This window comes from Lepidothrix coronata, unplaced genomic scaffold (assembly GCF_001604755.1).
Source record: "Lepidothrix coronata isolate B3197 unplaced genomic scaffold, Lepidothrix_coronata-1.0 Scaffold6, whole genome shotgun sequence".
NCBI lineage: Eukaryota > Metazoa > Chordata > Aves > Passeriformes > Pipridae > Lepidothrix > Lepidothrix coronata.
Window position 1 is genome coordinate 4363590 of NW_016690186.1, and position 13650 is coordinate 4377239.

Below are 13650 nucleotides of genomic sequence, written 5' to 3' on the forward strand. Positions count from 1 at the left end.
CCCTCCCCCACAGTACTATAATAAGTGTGTCCAATTAGCTCTTAATCTAGTAGTCCAACTGATGCATGTATTTTGTATTCTGTGACTCATATTATTTGGTTATTTCCTCTCTATAAAGTTCATCGCTACCCTGATCTTACAGACTTAGCTATCTGTTCACCCAACTGTTTGGTGGCTCTGGCTCAGGGACCTTTCTGTGCCTGCTGTTGCAGTGCTTCCCTCCGCATGGGGAGGTCTGTCCTTCCACATGGCTGATTACAGAGCCATAATTAGCTACTTACACAACTGTATGGGGCAAGCTTTCATGCAACTGCTCAATATGAGCAAACAGAATGCAACAGCTTGTACAGTGACCCCGCCTTTATTATGGGCTAGGAAAAAACACAGAAGGAAAAGCTTTGGGCTTATAGCACCAAGGCGTCTTTCCCCCCTCCTTTAAACTTTTTAGGCCAATCCAGCTCAGCTGGAAACTTCAGCAAGCAGTCTGTGGGTTGACAAAATCCGTCAGCCTGTAGATGTTAAAGAAGAGCTGCTCTTTGAGAAGGGTGGATTTCCACAGCTCTCTTTAAGGCTAATGCAGTTCCTGCTACAGAACTGAATGGAGAACCTCCAAGGTGGAATAGTTCAGTGGATGTACACAAAATTTGCTTGCCAGATCCTAGCCAGCCACAAAGGCTGGCCCCCCTCCATCACACCTGGACTGAGCTTGGAAGAACGCCCAGCTTGAGGGCAGGAGGGTGAGGACAGGAGACACTGTCTGGGAGCAAAATCTCTTGCTGCTGCCAGGAGCTGCTAAAGTCCCTACATGCTGCCTGAGCCTCTCCTGATGGAGGGGGGGGGTCAGCTTGTCTCCCCATGTATTTCTGCTCAGGGGGTCTCTGTCTGCCCTCTCCTGATGACTGTCAGCTGTCAGTACTCTCCAAAGTCATGTTGGGCTTTTTGGAGTAATGTTCTTCACAGCCACTTCAATTCCTGAAGTACATTTTCTTTAAGAGGTGTGGAAAGTGTTTCTGCTGCCATTGCTGGGTTTCCTGAAGGTGATTTGAGGCTGTTTCTTTTGCATCATTGTCTGGTTTTCTAGGTAGAAATATCAGTCATTTCCCTTTGTGTGCGTAAAAGGAGGGTGTTTCAGACTCAATGTCAGACTGGCCTTGCAGGACATGCTCTTGTGTCATGGTAAGACAAAGCAGCTGTTGTGTCTCCATTTCTCCATACAGATCTGCAGCCTACCTCCACCACGGCCGCAACTCAGCACTGCATCCCTGGCACCACAAACGTCCAGTCCCCTTCCAGCTCAGGTGAGTCCTCTGGCGAATCCAAGTATGTTCACACCACAAGCAAATCCTGAGCCAAATCCTCGGCCTCCTCTCTCACTGGCAGGCCTGCAGACCATGACCAGTGGCCCAGTGGTCCAGCCAGTAGCTGCTGGACTCCCACCCATCCTTGCTAAACCCACAGGCTGGCTAGCCAGGTTGAATGAGATTTTTGCTGTGGTTTCTCTCTCCACCTCTTCTTTATACCTCTACTCTTGCACAGTCTTCTGTGTTCTCAGATGACATCAGGGCAACGTAGCTTGTCCCTGACGCAGCTGGAACCGAGAGCATGAAGAAACACAGAACAAGAGTAATAGAGTTAGGAACCTGGGACAGCGTGTTTAACCTCATTTTAAAAAAAGACAAAACATGGGGTTGGAAGAAGTTAAATGGTTTGACCTATGTTTTGGCAAAGGTGAGAATTTCTTGCTGGGAAATGCTGGATGAATTCTGAATTAAAATCTTCCCCGGATTCCTCTTTCTCCTTCCTCATCCTCTTCAAATTATTAGATGCATGGCACATGCAAGTATTAGTCTGTTTCCACTATATATAGGAATGGGAATGGAATGTCTGTGGATACATTGGGCAGTATCCTACTTTTCTGCCTCTGCGCAAAGCTGAGGAGACAATTGTTAAGGTAACACAGGTATGTGGCACATACTTAAACCTCTGTGGTGGATAGAAAGGATCTCACATAATCATTTAATCACAGACCAGTATTTTTGCAGATCATTGAAAATGAATGATGTTCAGTCGCTGTAGGCATTTCTGTGTTTTCATATCTCTTTCCTCAGGCAAAACTAGCTGAAGGTGTGTTTTCCAGAGGGAAATGTATAGAAGGGAGAAAGAAGCTTAAAAGGTCCAATTCATTAATCCCTCTTTTCTTGATCTCTCCTGGCACTTGAAACAATACTTTTAGAAACATCTGCTCTGTTTGAAGGCAGGAGGAAAAGAAGCATTGACAGATGCATAATATCACAATTAAACATTTGTGCTATAATAAATACATCTGATATTGAGAAAAAGATAGCATACTTTGATAGTTTTTAATTTAGTTTTCTTGGAGTATATGATAATGTAGTATATACTCCCTTCTAAAGCCACTCATGGGGAAAAATGGGGAGAGGAGAATAGGCGCCATGGAAAAGATACATGCAAAAGATTTCAAAGCATGGGCAAATGTATTTTTTCTATAAATAAGTGTCACTGCTTTTTGCATCTTCACTGATGAAAAAGGTTGCTTAACTATTAATGAAAATGTAGAAGCACAGATACTTAAGCACATAAAGCTTTTTAAAATTATTTTTTTATTCTACATTATTATCTACAATAGTGACAAGCATTTTGAGAGTCACTGACGCATTTATTATTCTTTCAGTAGTTGTTAATTACGAGATTGGTAGCTACTCAGTGACAACATACAATTCTTAAGGGAATTTTGCTGAGACAGTTGATAGTGTCTAAGCAATCAGTATCAGCACATCTACATCTGACCCATATTTTGGAATTTGATATAAATCACGTTGGTAATGAGTAGTGCATGAGGCAATAACTAGTCCCATTAAAATCTTGCAATTTACAGAAAAGCCATTTGTTCCACAGTGTATTTAATGGCAGACATTCTTAGCAGCTAATTTGATAAATGTTTGTCTAGCACACGAAGTGGGTTTTTAGAGTTTTATATTCATCTTGATGTGGCTCCAACAAGAACAATTTCACCTCACAGGGGAAATTAGGTCCTTGTAACTCAACAGAGGTAGTAAATAAAAAATATTCCCATGTTAAAGTGTCAATAGGGTGGCCTGAACAAGAGGCAGAGCAACAATACTTTAGTCTTCTGAAAGAGTATAAAAGAAAGGATCTATCTCAGCAATTTGTTTAGCCCACTGCTTGGGAGAATGTTGTGTTGCTATAAAAACATGGGAGCTGACAACTTTGCATTATAATAGTATGCACGAAGAGTAACAAAGAAAGAAAATGAAGTTTCCTGTCTTAATCTCTGTGATATATGATTAATCTTTGCTTGCACATACAGACATTGTGGAACCTGATAATGTTGGCAATGAAGATTTTTAATTGCTGTGAAGTGCTCCAGAATAGGAAGCAGCATGCTAAAATGTGCAATAACACCTTGGAGGAATCTGACACTGCAAAATTCGCTACAAAAATATTCATATTACCCTCTGTATAAGTACACACTTCCTTGTTCCTGTGAGGACTGGCAGCTTAATAAATAATGTTAAGTACATCGAGGAAATAGTAAAGATAGTTATTAAAAGAAATGAAGTGAATTAAAAGAAGAAGTGAAACTGTTCAACTTTTCCCAGATTTAATCATCTGTAGTGATGGCTTCTAGAGATAGATGTACATGAAGTGTCTACCTTAACTAGCTATTTTAAGCCTTCTAGAATAGCTGTGATTTATTAGTCTGGTTAAAGAGATGTGATAGATGTGAATAAGGTTTAGATTTCTGTGTTTCAGTGGTTGATTTGCATAAAAATACACAGAAAAAAATCTACACTATTAAAAATAAGGTGCACTTATTTCTTATTTTCTAAGTGACTGATGAAGCTACAAATAAGTTATAGCATCTTAGTATTTAGCAGCCTGGACAATCTTTGAGAATCTCTATTACTGCCAGTGAGTGTCTCTCATAGCTGTTAAAAGCTGAGACCAATATAATACATCCTGGGACTAATCTCTGAGTGAGATATTCACCCAGATATAAAGCTTGGGATCTCATAGGCAAGATTTAAAGGTGAGATGAAGGGGTCATGTAACGCAATTAAAAGAACTAAAATCCTTATCCCTACATCAGGCATGGCTTGGTCTCTTTCTGTTCAGCTCTCTGCCAGCACATGTAGCTTCCCTTCCTGAAAAAGCATGGGTGTAGTCAGTGTCCCAAAACCATAGCCATGGAGACTTTTCTCTCTGGGTGAATTTATTTGCTTTTCTTCTCAGGGGGCTTTTCTTTGAGGGGAAGGAGGACAGCACTGAGACATGTTAAGTGCAAAGCAGGAGTTGGGGAATGAAGTATAATCCTATTTTCCTAGTATATAGAAATAAAAAAAATCCCAAAACAAACCAGCAAGTAGTTTGAAGTAGCTGAGGTAAATTAAAATCTGAGATATCATATTTCCTTTGTATACAAGAGCTCTGATACAACAGAAATCTCCCAGACCAATGGTTTTGGGTCTTGACTGTCTCTTGTGTATACACACTGCTGTCCAGGTATTTCTAGTACCTTCAGGGATGCAAAGATAAACATTATGAAGAGTTAAAAACATTTTCCTCATAATAGTTAATCCAGACATCTAGGAATATAGGGCCAGAGCTTCAGTTTGGGATCCTATAGACTGGTGAGGACTTCGACTGTTTTGTGCATGCTGTACATCTGGTCTTCTTCTAGTTTTCCTTTCAGAGCAGTGTTTTGAGTTACCAGCTTTGTAAGGAAAACCTGAGAGATGTAACCGAGAACATTTCCATGAATTTTCTACCTACGAGTGAAATAAACCAATATCCTATCTCTTTACTTAAAATCTGATTACCAATGAGAAAAGCCCTTCAGGTACATCTCATAAAAAGATACGCTCTGCTGCAGAAACTCTGTTCTGCCAGTTATTGTGTGTGTGTGTTTTTGGCTGTTACATGAATGAGAGTCAAGGAAAGAACATAAAAGTTAAAGTAGGTTCATATGGAGCACAATGCCCTCAATATGTCAGTGGTAGCTTTTTCACTACCTCCTCAATAAATATAGAAGTCTTTAATGGCTTCTTACAACCATTCAGTCCAACTGCCTTTGTGATTTGTATACCATTCTTTTCTGTGCTGGGTTAGGATTTTACTTAGAAATATCCTCTGAGCCTCTTCACACTGTGATGGTTTTCCTGCAGTGTGCGGTCACACTGAAACAAATTCACTGAGCTAATTGTCCTTTTATTTATCCTTTGTACACTGGAAGTCATTTAAAAGTCAGTTCATTTATGCCAGTGTAAAACTGGATAATACAGTTGTAAGGATAAGTGCTGCTCATGCTAGTTGTATAGTAGGAAGCCAGATCTAATAGGACCCTTTCTGTTTGAGTAGTTTCTTTTCATAGTCCCAGCTCTGCTTTCATTCACTCAAGGGAAGATTTTTCATTAACTTCGGTGAGTCTAGGGACAAGAATCTCTACATTCTTTGTGGTCTCGGCTGTACCTCTGCATGAACATAAAAGAAAGTAAGGTTTATGACTAGATCTTAAGCTTCTAGAAATCAGACTTCTCTTTCCATTAGTGCTTAAGACTGTGAGTCTGGTTTTGAATCTTGTGATTTAGTGGCATTATTTAGGAGAACTTCCAGAATATGAATTGGTGTCTTCTGCATTTCTAGAGTTGAATATGCTAAATTTTTAAATTATTCCAGTCTTTTCTGGGAAGCCTTGGCATTGACATATGTCGTCCTAATCAAATTGAACAGTGTAATTTTTCTCATAGGAAAAGAAGATGCATTGCTCTGGATAGCTAGACCCAAATTTCCAGGAGAGTACTAAGATCAGGCTAGTCTGATCTTCTGCCTGCCAAATGTATAGGTTTGCTACGCTGTCAAAACGAATGCGCAGTATTTTCCAGACTTGCGCATAATATACTGCTTGATAGGTATACTTGCCATCTGTATCCTTCTATGAATGCTTTAAAAAGTCCTCAGTCCAATTCTACCTGTCCAAGTTTATGCTCCAAGAAGAAAAAATGTTTAAAGTGGAAAATGCAAACCTTTCATAAAAGCACCATGCATCTTAGCTGGTTAAAAACTGATCAAGCAGCCAAGGAAATTCCACACAAAGCTGAAGTTCACGATGGCAGATTTTTTACTGATCACAGTAACCTGCAGACTACTCTCAGGACTGCTTGTCTTCTGCATGCAGCATACGTGGTCTTGAGAATATTCTGTGAGGAAAAGTGCTAAGCATATTGCTATAAGCTGCCAATGCAACACAGTGATTGCTACAGACTCTCTTGTCAGTGTTCCGGCCTTACAAGATCCTTGCAATATATTGCCAGCTGTATGCAGCCCTCACAGATGAGTGTACTCCTCACTGTAGCAGCCAGATTGTCACCAGCCTAATCTCATTCGTGAGCAGCTATTTATGTAAGTGATCAGACGGCGTCAGGCTAGTCATGTGAATGACCATTTATCTACGTCTGCGAGGGATTCACAATCTGGTCGCATGCTGATTGAAGCATAAAATAACTATCTAGAAAACATAAGTTTGATTTTCTGTGATAAAAACTGCAAGTGTACAAATTGCTATGAAGTCTACAATGGCAGTTGGAGCTGGGGGAGGCACAGGAGACGAACCTTCTGCTTGCTCACCAGCATCAGATCCCAGGACAGTGCTGGGGTGCAAGTAGCTTACTCTGTTAGGATACCCTCCCGGAGGGTAGTTTTCTGCTGCAGCAAGACTTACTCCTCATGTTCCATAAGTGGGGTCTGTGATACATAAATATAAATCTCTGTGGTTCTTGTCAAGGCAACTGGTAACAGAACAGTTATTGCTTATTTCTCCTACTTCTCACTGACACTCAGCTGAGAGCAGATTTTACTACTCTGCATCTGTAGCTACAAATCTGTGAAATGCCTCTGACAGCAGATCTGAAGCTTCTTTTCTTTTCCTTTGCTATCTGCAGGTCCAACAGATCTCAGTATGAAGAGGCAATTAGCAACCAGCTCTGGATCCTCCAGTAGTTCAAGCTCTAGACCCCAGCTGAGTCCAACTGAAATAAACGCAGTGAGGCAGCTTGTGGCAGGGTATCGAGAATCAGCCGCATTTTTATTGCGCTCTGCAGATGAACTGGAAAACCTTATTTTGCAGCAGAACTGAGTCATGTGACCTTCACACCGGCCTGGTCTTATCTCAGAATTTCCACTAATGACATTTTGATTTCCCAGAGCACACACTTCAGTTACTGCACAGTCTTTTAGGAGAGTTAATTACCATATTGCCACACTGTTCTTGATCCATAAAGTGATGTGTTAAGGTGCTTCAAGTGAACTTCGACCTCTGGTATTTCCGAGGTACTTTACTGTGTCCAGCCTATTGCTTTTGTTTTAGTGTGTCAGCATAAATATCGAAAAAGTGGCTAGAATTAACTCATTCTAACAAGTGGAGGAAACAGAAGATGCTGTGATGGTTTTTCAAAAAAGTGGTTCAAGATCCAAGTGCAATATTAGTGGAATGTGATACTGACTCATTGGACTTAAAGCTGCAGTATATGGCAAAACATTGCCAAATGTCCTGTTGCTACAGGGCACAATTGCAATTAAAAGGATCTTGTATTTTAAAAAAATGTAATTTTTATAAAAAAACAAGACAAATGATTTTTGTTTTCATTCAAGATTTTTCATTTTTACTTTGGTAAACTTTTTCACTGGTCCTGAAAATGTTTTGAGGAGCTATTTTAAGTCCCCCCTTCCTCTCTTGAAGCCCCGGCTGTGCCCTTCTCCCCAACTTCATATTCTTTCTACAACGAGTAACTCTTGATGCTGGATAATTCCTCCCCTGTGTACTGTAAATTGTCATCTATGGAATACCTTCCAAAAAAAGCATGCATTTCCTGCATTCATGCCATTCTCAACTCCATTCTGTAATATATTGCAGCTTTATTAGCAATTAATAAAGAGTTGAGCATTTTTTAAAAAAGACATATCGTTGACAAAAAAAAAGATAAATTGATTTCTTACGGTGAACTCATCTAACTCCATGATCACTGCTGCTGTCTTATACAAGTCCCTCTAGTTGTGATTGGATGTAGATGATGAATGTTAAGAGGTTGCAAGTGACAATCTGAAAATTTGCACTCTTGTGTGTATTTATTTTTTTTCCTTAATTTAAACAAAATTCTTACCAAGGAAGGTCATTGACACTTCTGGTATAATTTGTATAATTCCCAGGCCTAGCTAAAACCTGTACAAAACTGTAAATGGATGCAGCTGCAACTATAATAAAACTATTCTCTCCCCTTCCCCACTCTTCCCAACCCCTCTATTTCTTATTTTATAATATTGATTACACATTAATGGTGTTTTCTTTGTGCACTAAGGCAGGCTTCTTTTTAAGTATATAGAAAAAAGTACTTTAGTTTATGCTTACTGTACTATCTGTTCTATTGTTTAGCTTTTGTTGAATAACAAGTTTCTTGTGCATTCCTAAATTTGCCTTATTTCATGTACAAAATTTTATGTAATTCCGTTTTTGACAATGAGTTTAAGGCATCAGTGATATTTTATATCTACTTGTTACATATAGTTTTCCAAGTAATGACTGTGATTGTGACCAAGTAATGTGCACTTTTTCTTGTAACTGTGGACATTGCTATGCTTTTTTTTCTCTAGTGTTTCTAGAATTACTGTTGCTTACAGTTATGTAAAAGAAAAAGAACTTTTGTGATACTGTTGGTGAATATTAATGTGAAAAAGCCTATGAAATATGAGTATTTTGGAGGTACATAGATACACAACCATCTCTAAGTTGTGGACTGATGTTCACATATTTAAATGAGAATTCAAAACCTGAGGGCTGGAATCATTTCCTCTGTTTTGTTTGGGTAAATAAACAGATTTCTGTGTTTAAATACATGATTGTGAAACATTGTAACATTTACATTGAATAGTATTTGAAGATATAACTATTATTGTCTTTAAACAGGGAAAAGGGCCTTCTGTCCAATTTATGCAGATGCTCAAACATCATTTCTCAAAACTATTGAGTAAATCCAGTAAGCTGATCTAGCTGGAGCTTTGTATTGATGAAGAATTTCCTCAATAAGAGCAGAAGTGGGTGGTCTATAGATAAGGAGAACGACTCAAAAACATTTTATAATTTAAAGTTGACTGGAGGGAACACTATTTTGTCACTCCACTTTTATTCTTAAAAATCTATTGGATGTCTTTTTAGAGGCACCTATTCTTGGATATGAGAATATCGCTGCAAATTCTTACTAGTTGCTACTCATCACTTGGGAGGTGTGTTTGTTCCTAACATCACCTCACCATGCTCGTGAAAGCTTACAGCTTGTCACTACCAGAGATGTGAGGTTGCCTCAGCTTTTCTCTCACCAGGCATTCAAAAGCCTGTTGAAAGCCATGTGCCTTTTTCCTCTCTTCCACTTTCAAATATCTACACCTTCTTCTGTCCCTTGCATGCCAGGAGGGGATGAAGCAGGTACCTTGTGCCAGGTCACTGTCTTGGCCTCATCCAAAGAAAAGTTCTGGCATAGATCTTCCACAGAGAAGACTGACAACTATGCCTAGGTTTTGAAGTTTCCTTAGTCCAGTTGTGCAGGGCATTGTGCCTCGAACTGCCAACTAAGTAGCAATCAGCAGTTTGTCCAAGAGGCTGTTTGCCAGCCAGGAAAGCCTCACTGGTTTTCAAGCTGTCTTGCTAAATCCAGATAAAGCCAATAAGCTAGACGATGAAGCAAGAAATTTGCTTCAGTGTTCTACCTTCTGGCTGTTCTTTCTTCTCCCTCAATTACTCATTCTCTTGAGGAAGAAGTAGGAAATTGGGGGTCACCATAAAACCTTTGAGGTCTATGGCTAGTCTCTCCTTTTCTCCTGCTCCCTTCCCAGCCTACTTTGATAGTTCTCCGAGTGTGTGTTCTACAGTATGTCTTCTGCACGTATCCTCTTCTTCATGCCTTCTCTGAAATATTAAGGGCCTTCTTCAATTATAGGAGCAATTGATGTCCTCCTCAAAAGTCTCATACAGATACTCAACAGTAACAGTATCCTCAAGTGGTTTAGCTGTGCCAAATTCCAGCAGACTGATGGAGTTCTTACTCTACAGCTGTTTCCCTCTCTAAGTGCTGGGTTTATTCATCTCTTCTTTGGAACGATCATAGAGATTCAACTATAGTTTTAACTTCCTCTTCTTCTAAGAGGGTACTGAATTTCAGGCCTATCCTATGAAGAAGAGACTGTAAATCTCTGTCCAGTTTGGGTGTGCAAATCTAGAGCATCGCAATTAGATTCGTCTCCTGAACCCAGGTCTCAGAGCCACCTAATCTATCTGCTTTGAACTTTCTAAGGCAGTAAAGGCACAAGGGGAGAAGATCTTGCTCCAACTATGTATTTAGTCAGATACCCAGCAATAACCTCAGAGTTATTTCTTTCTCTTATCCACATCTTCTGTAATCAACGCCTGATCACCTCAGCCTAAACATTGCTGTTAGGACAAGGCCAGTTCCTTCCAGCACGGGCATGTCCCCTGAGTACGCAGGCTTAAGGCTGCCTTCAGAAAAGCATTCTCTCCCTGATTTCCAGGGTAGTTTTCATTGGTAGGGCAGGCCACTGTGGATAGTTTCTTTTGATGCAACTTTGGGTTGTGAGAGTGGATGATCTGACCAGCTTATCAACTAACCAGATTTTTTTACTGCTTTTGATGCCAGCTGGGAAACTGGAGTCAGAAAACATGAAAAGAGATCTGGAGCCAAAATTTTTTATCCAGATTGGCACCTTGCTGCCTGTCATCGAAGGAGAACACCGCCGTACCAGCCATGATGAGTATCAAAAGCCGCAGAAAGACTATATATAGGTAATCAAGTAAGTAAGTAAGCAAGTTTTGACATATTCTAAAGCTGCCCATCCTGCATGGAGAAGAAATTTCCTGAAAGATAGAAAGCAGATGAATACATACATGACTGTGGTTATAAAAATAATTGGAAAACAGAGTTATACTGAAGTGACTGAATATTCTTGCTGTAATGACCTGAGTCCCGGATGAGTACAGTTTAGGTGGAGGTAAGTTTTGTTGGTAAAACTCCATTGAAATAAGGAACAATTTAATATCTCTCAAGTTCCTAGCACTGTGTTAAAAGACTTGCTATAAATTTGTTGAAACTCCTCTGAATTTGGCTTTGAAGGGCTTGTGAGGCATTCACAAGGAAGACATATGTTTTTCTATATAAAGAAAAGCTGATCTTGGTAGGTCCTGGAGTTAGGAGCTAGTCCCAACTCCAACCACTACTGAAAAATACTTACCAGCACGTGAAAAAGAGTTGTGAAACAATGGCAGAAACCAAGCAATGACATACAGGTGGTTACTGGATTAAATATGTAAGAATATAAAATTTCTGTACTAGACAAGATCAGTTGTTCACAGCCTGGTATTCTGTCTCTGATAATTTATAAAAGAGATAAAGCTGTGCCAGATATAGCAGACCAGAGGAACAGAGCAAGCACTTAGCAAGAATTTCTAAAGGAACATCCATGGCCTGCAACAGCTTGAGGCTCCAATGTGTTGTCCTTGGCAGGTAGGTAATCACTCACCCTCTCACTCACTCCCCACAGTGGCACAGGGAGAGGAGAGGGAAAAAACATGGGTTGAGTAAGTGAAGAATGAAAAAAGAAAAAAAGAGATGCAAAGGCAATCCCTCACCACTTCCCACCAGCAGGTCCCCAAGCAATGGCTCCTTTGGACACATACCTCGCCACAATTCCCCCCACATTTTTGTTGCCAAGAATGAAGTCATATAGTATGGTATATCATTAAAAAGTATCACAAAAGAGAAATGAGTTGCTTGAGGAGATACAACCTGTGAATGCCTGGGTCTGTTGACCCCTTTCCATTGTCAGGACTAAATCAAATGTTGTGGAAGAGGGTACAGAAATGGTTTTTTACCCCTACCCAAATTAACTGCTTAAATCTCTCTTTCACCACTGAATAAAAGAGCACAAAGGAGTTGAAAGGTTGTAAAATTACTAACTGCTTTGTGAATAGAAACTTTATGTTGTGCCATCTAATTCAGTTAATTTGTCCAAGTATGGAGAAAGATATTTTATGCAAAATTTTTTACTCCCTTTCCTAATGATGTGTGGAAACACAAAGGAAGAGTTCTAATTATTGTGACTATATATATATAATTTGATTTGTAAGTACACCTTTGCTGTGGTAAGCCAACTATAAAATTATGGTGTAAGGAGAGCTGGGAGAAGGATCCAGCAAATGGATAGGTTTGTCGTGGTTTTCTTGACTCAGCAGGGAGGTAGATTACAGTAGCTAATTAAAAAGAAACAGTGTTACCAAATTTTCAAGGTTTTCTAGAAGAGAACTTTTTAATTCAAGTTTTTCCTAATGCTCCCCTGGAAAATTATGTCATTTAATTTTTCCCTTTTTCCTGCAAGGCTGCTGTTTCGTTATTGTAGGGTTACTAATGAGTTCTTGATGCTGGTTTTTTTTTTTTTACACTCAGTCACAACACGGTGAAACTCTCGTAGCAGGAAAAGCAGTAGGAAAAACTAGAAAAATAGGAAGGACAAGTATTATTAATATTCCAAATGTCTTTCTTTAACTGTTTTAAATTAATTTTATTTATGGTTGCCAGCTAACAGTGCTTCAGCACCACAAGCTTGACCTATTTATTTCCTCTCATATTCTGTAGCAGGGAGAGAAGGATTTCCTCTGTGGAGGAATAGCTTCTAGCTGAGAAAAACTTACTGCCCTAGCCAGCAAGCAACCTTATCAGCAATGTTCATTGGCTGCCCCTGATAGTTGAAAATTTCAAGCTCCAAGGGATGCTTACCTTGCAGACCCATTTTCTAATAATTAGAGGCATGGGCTAATGTCTCTGTCCAGTCTATTTATACTATATTAAACTATATATAAAAATCAATTTCAGCTATAAATAACAACAAAAATAAAATTAGGGATTTAATAGAAATCTTTAATATCCAGCATACAGTTGGAAAATTTAATTGTCTCAGTGTAAAGTAAAAAATTATATGATTTCTCCTTTTTAAAAAATTACTATTAGTATTGTTTGTTTACAGGACCAAGAATTCAGATTTTTTCTGCTATGTGGGAAAATCTCTACAGTGCAAATCCACCTTTTTCTTTAGACTCAAGGACTTGATTGACTTGTTTGGTGTCCGAGAAGGCAGCACATCCCATTTAGTCTCCCTGCCAAGTTCTTCGTCACCCTGTTACCTTACAAACAATGAAGATAAAAGGCTTGAAATCATGCTCCATTGAAAAACTACCACATGATTATTGACTAAAGTTTAATGCTTTGAACACCAAATAATTTAGATTCTGGTAGAATCATATAATCAAAGAATGGTTTGGGTTGGAGGGGACCTTCAAAGATCATTTGTCCAAGCTCTCTCCATGGGCAGGAACAAGTTTCACTTGCTTGAAGTCCTGTCCAACCTGGCCTTGAACACTTCCAGGGCTGGAGCATTCACAGCTTCTCAGGGTAACTTTTTCAGTGCCTCACCACCTGCATTGTAAAAAATGTCTTCCTTATATTCTATATAAATTTACCCTCTTTCAGTCTAAAATCATTGCTGCTTGTCACTACA

The 13650-nt window shown here is 39.4% G+C and overlaps 1 protein-coding gene across 4 annotated transcripts in view; it reads left to right on the forward strand.

Annotated features, from left to right (window-relative positions):
- NOL4 (nucleolar protein 4) overlaps positions 1-8924 on the forward strand; it is a 173092-nt gene extending 164168 nt beyond the window's left edge. For all 4 annotated transcript variants that reach the window (XM_017830656.1, XM_017830633.1, XM_017830650.1 and 1 more), the window contains 2 exons: positions 1218-1298; positions 6981-8924. In XM_017830656.1, coding sequence (XP_017686145.1) covers positions 1218-1298; positions 6981-7174 — 275 coding nt within the window. In that variant the 3' untranslated portion in view covers positions 7175-8924. The remainder of the gene's footprint in view (positions 1-1217; positions 1299-6980) is intronic.
- Positions 8925-13650: the final 4726 nt, after the last annotated feature.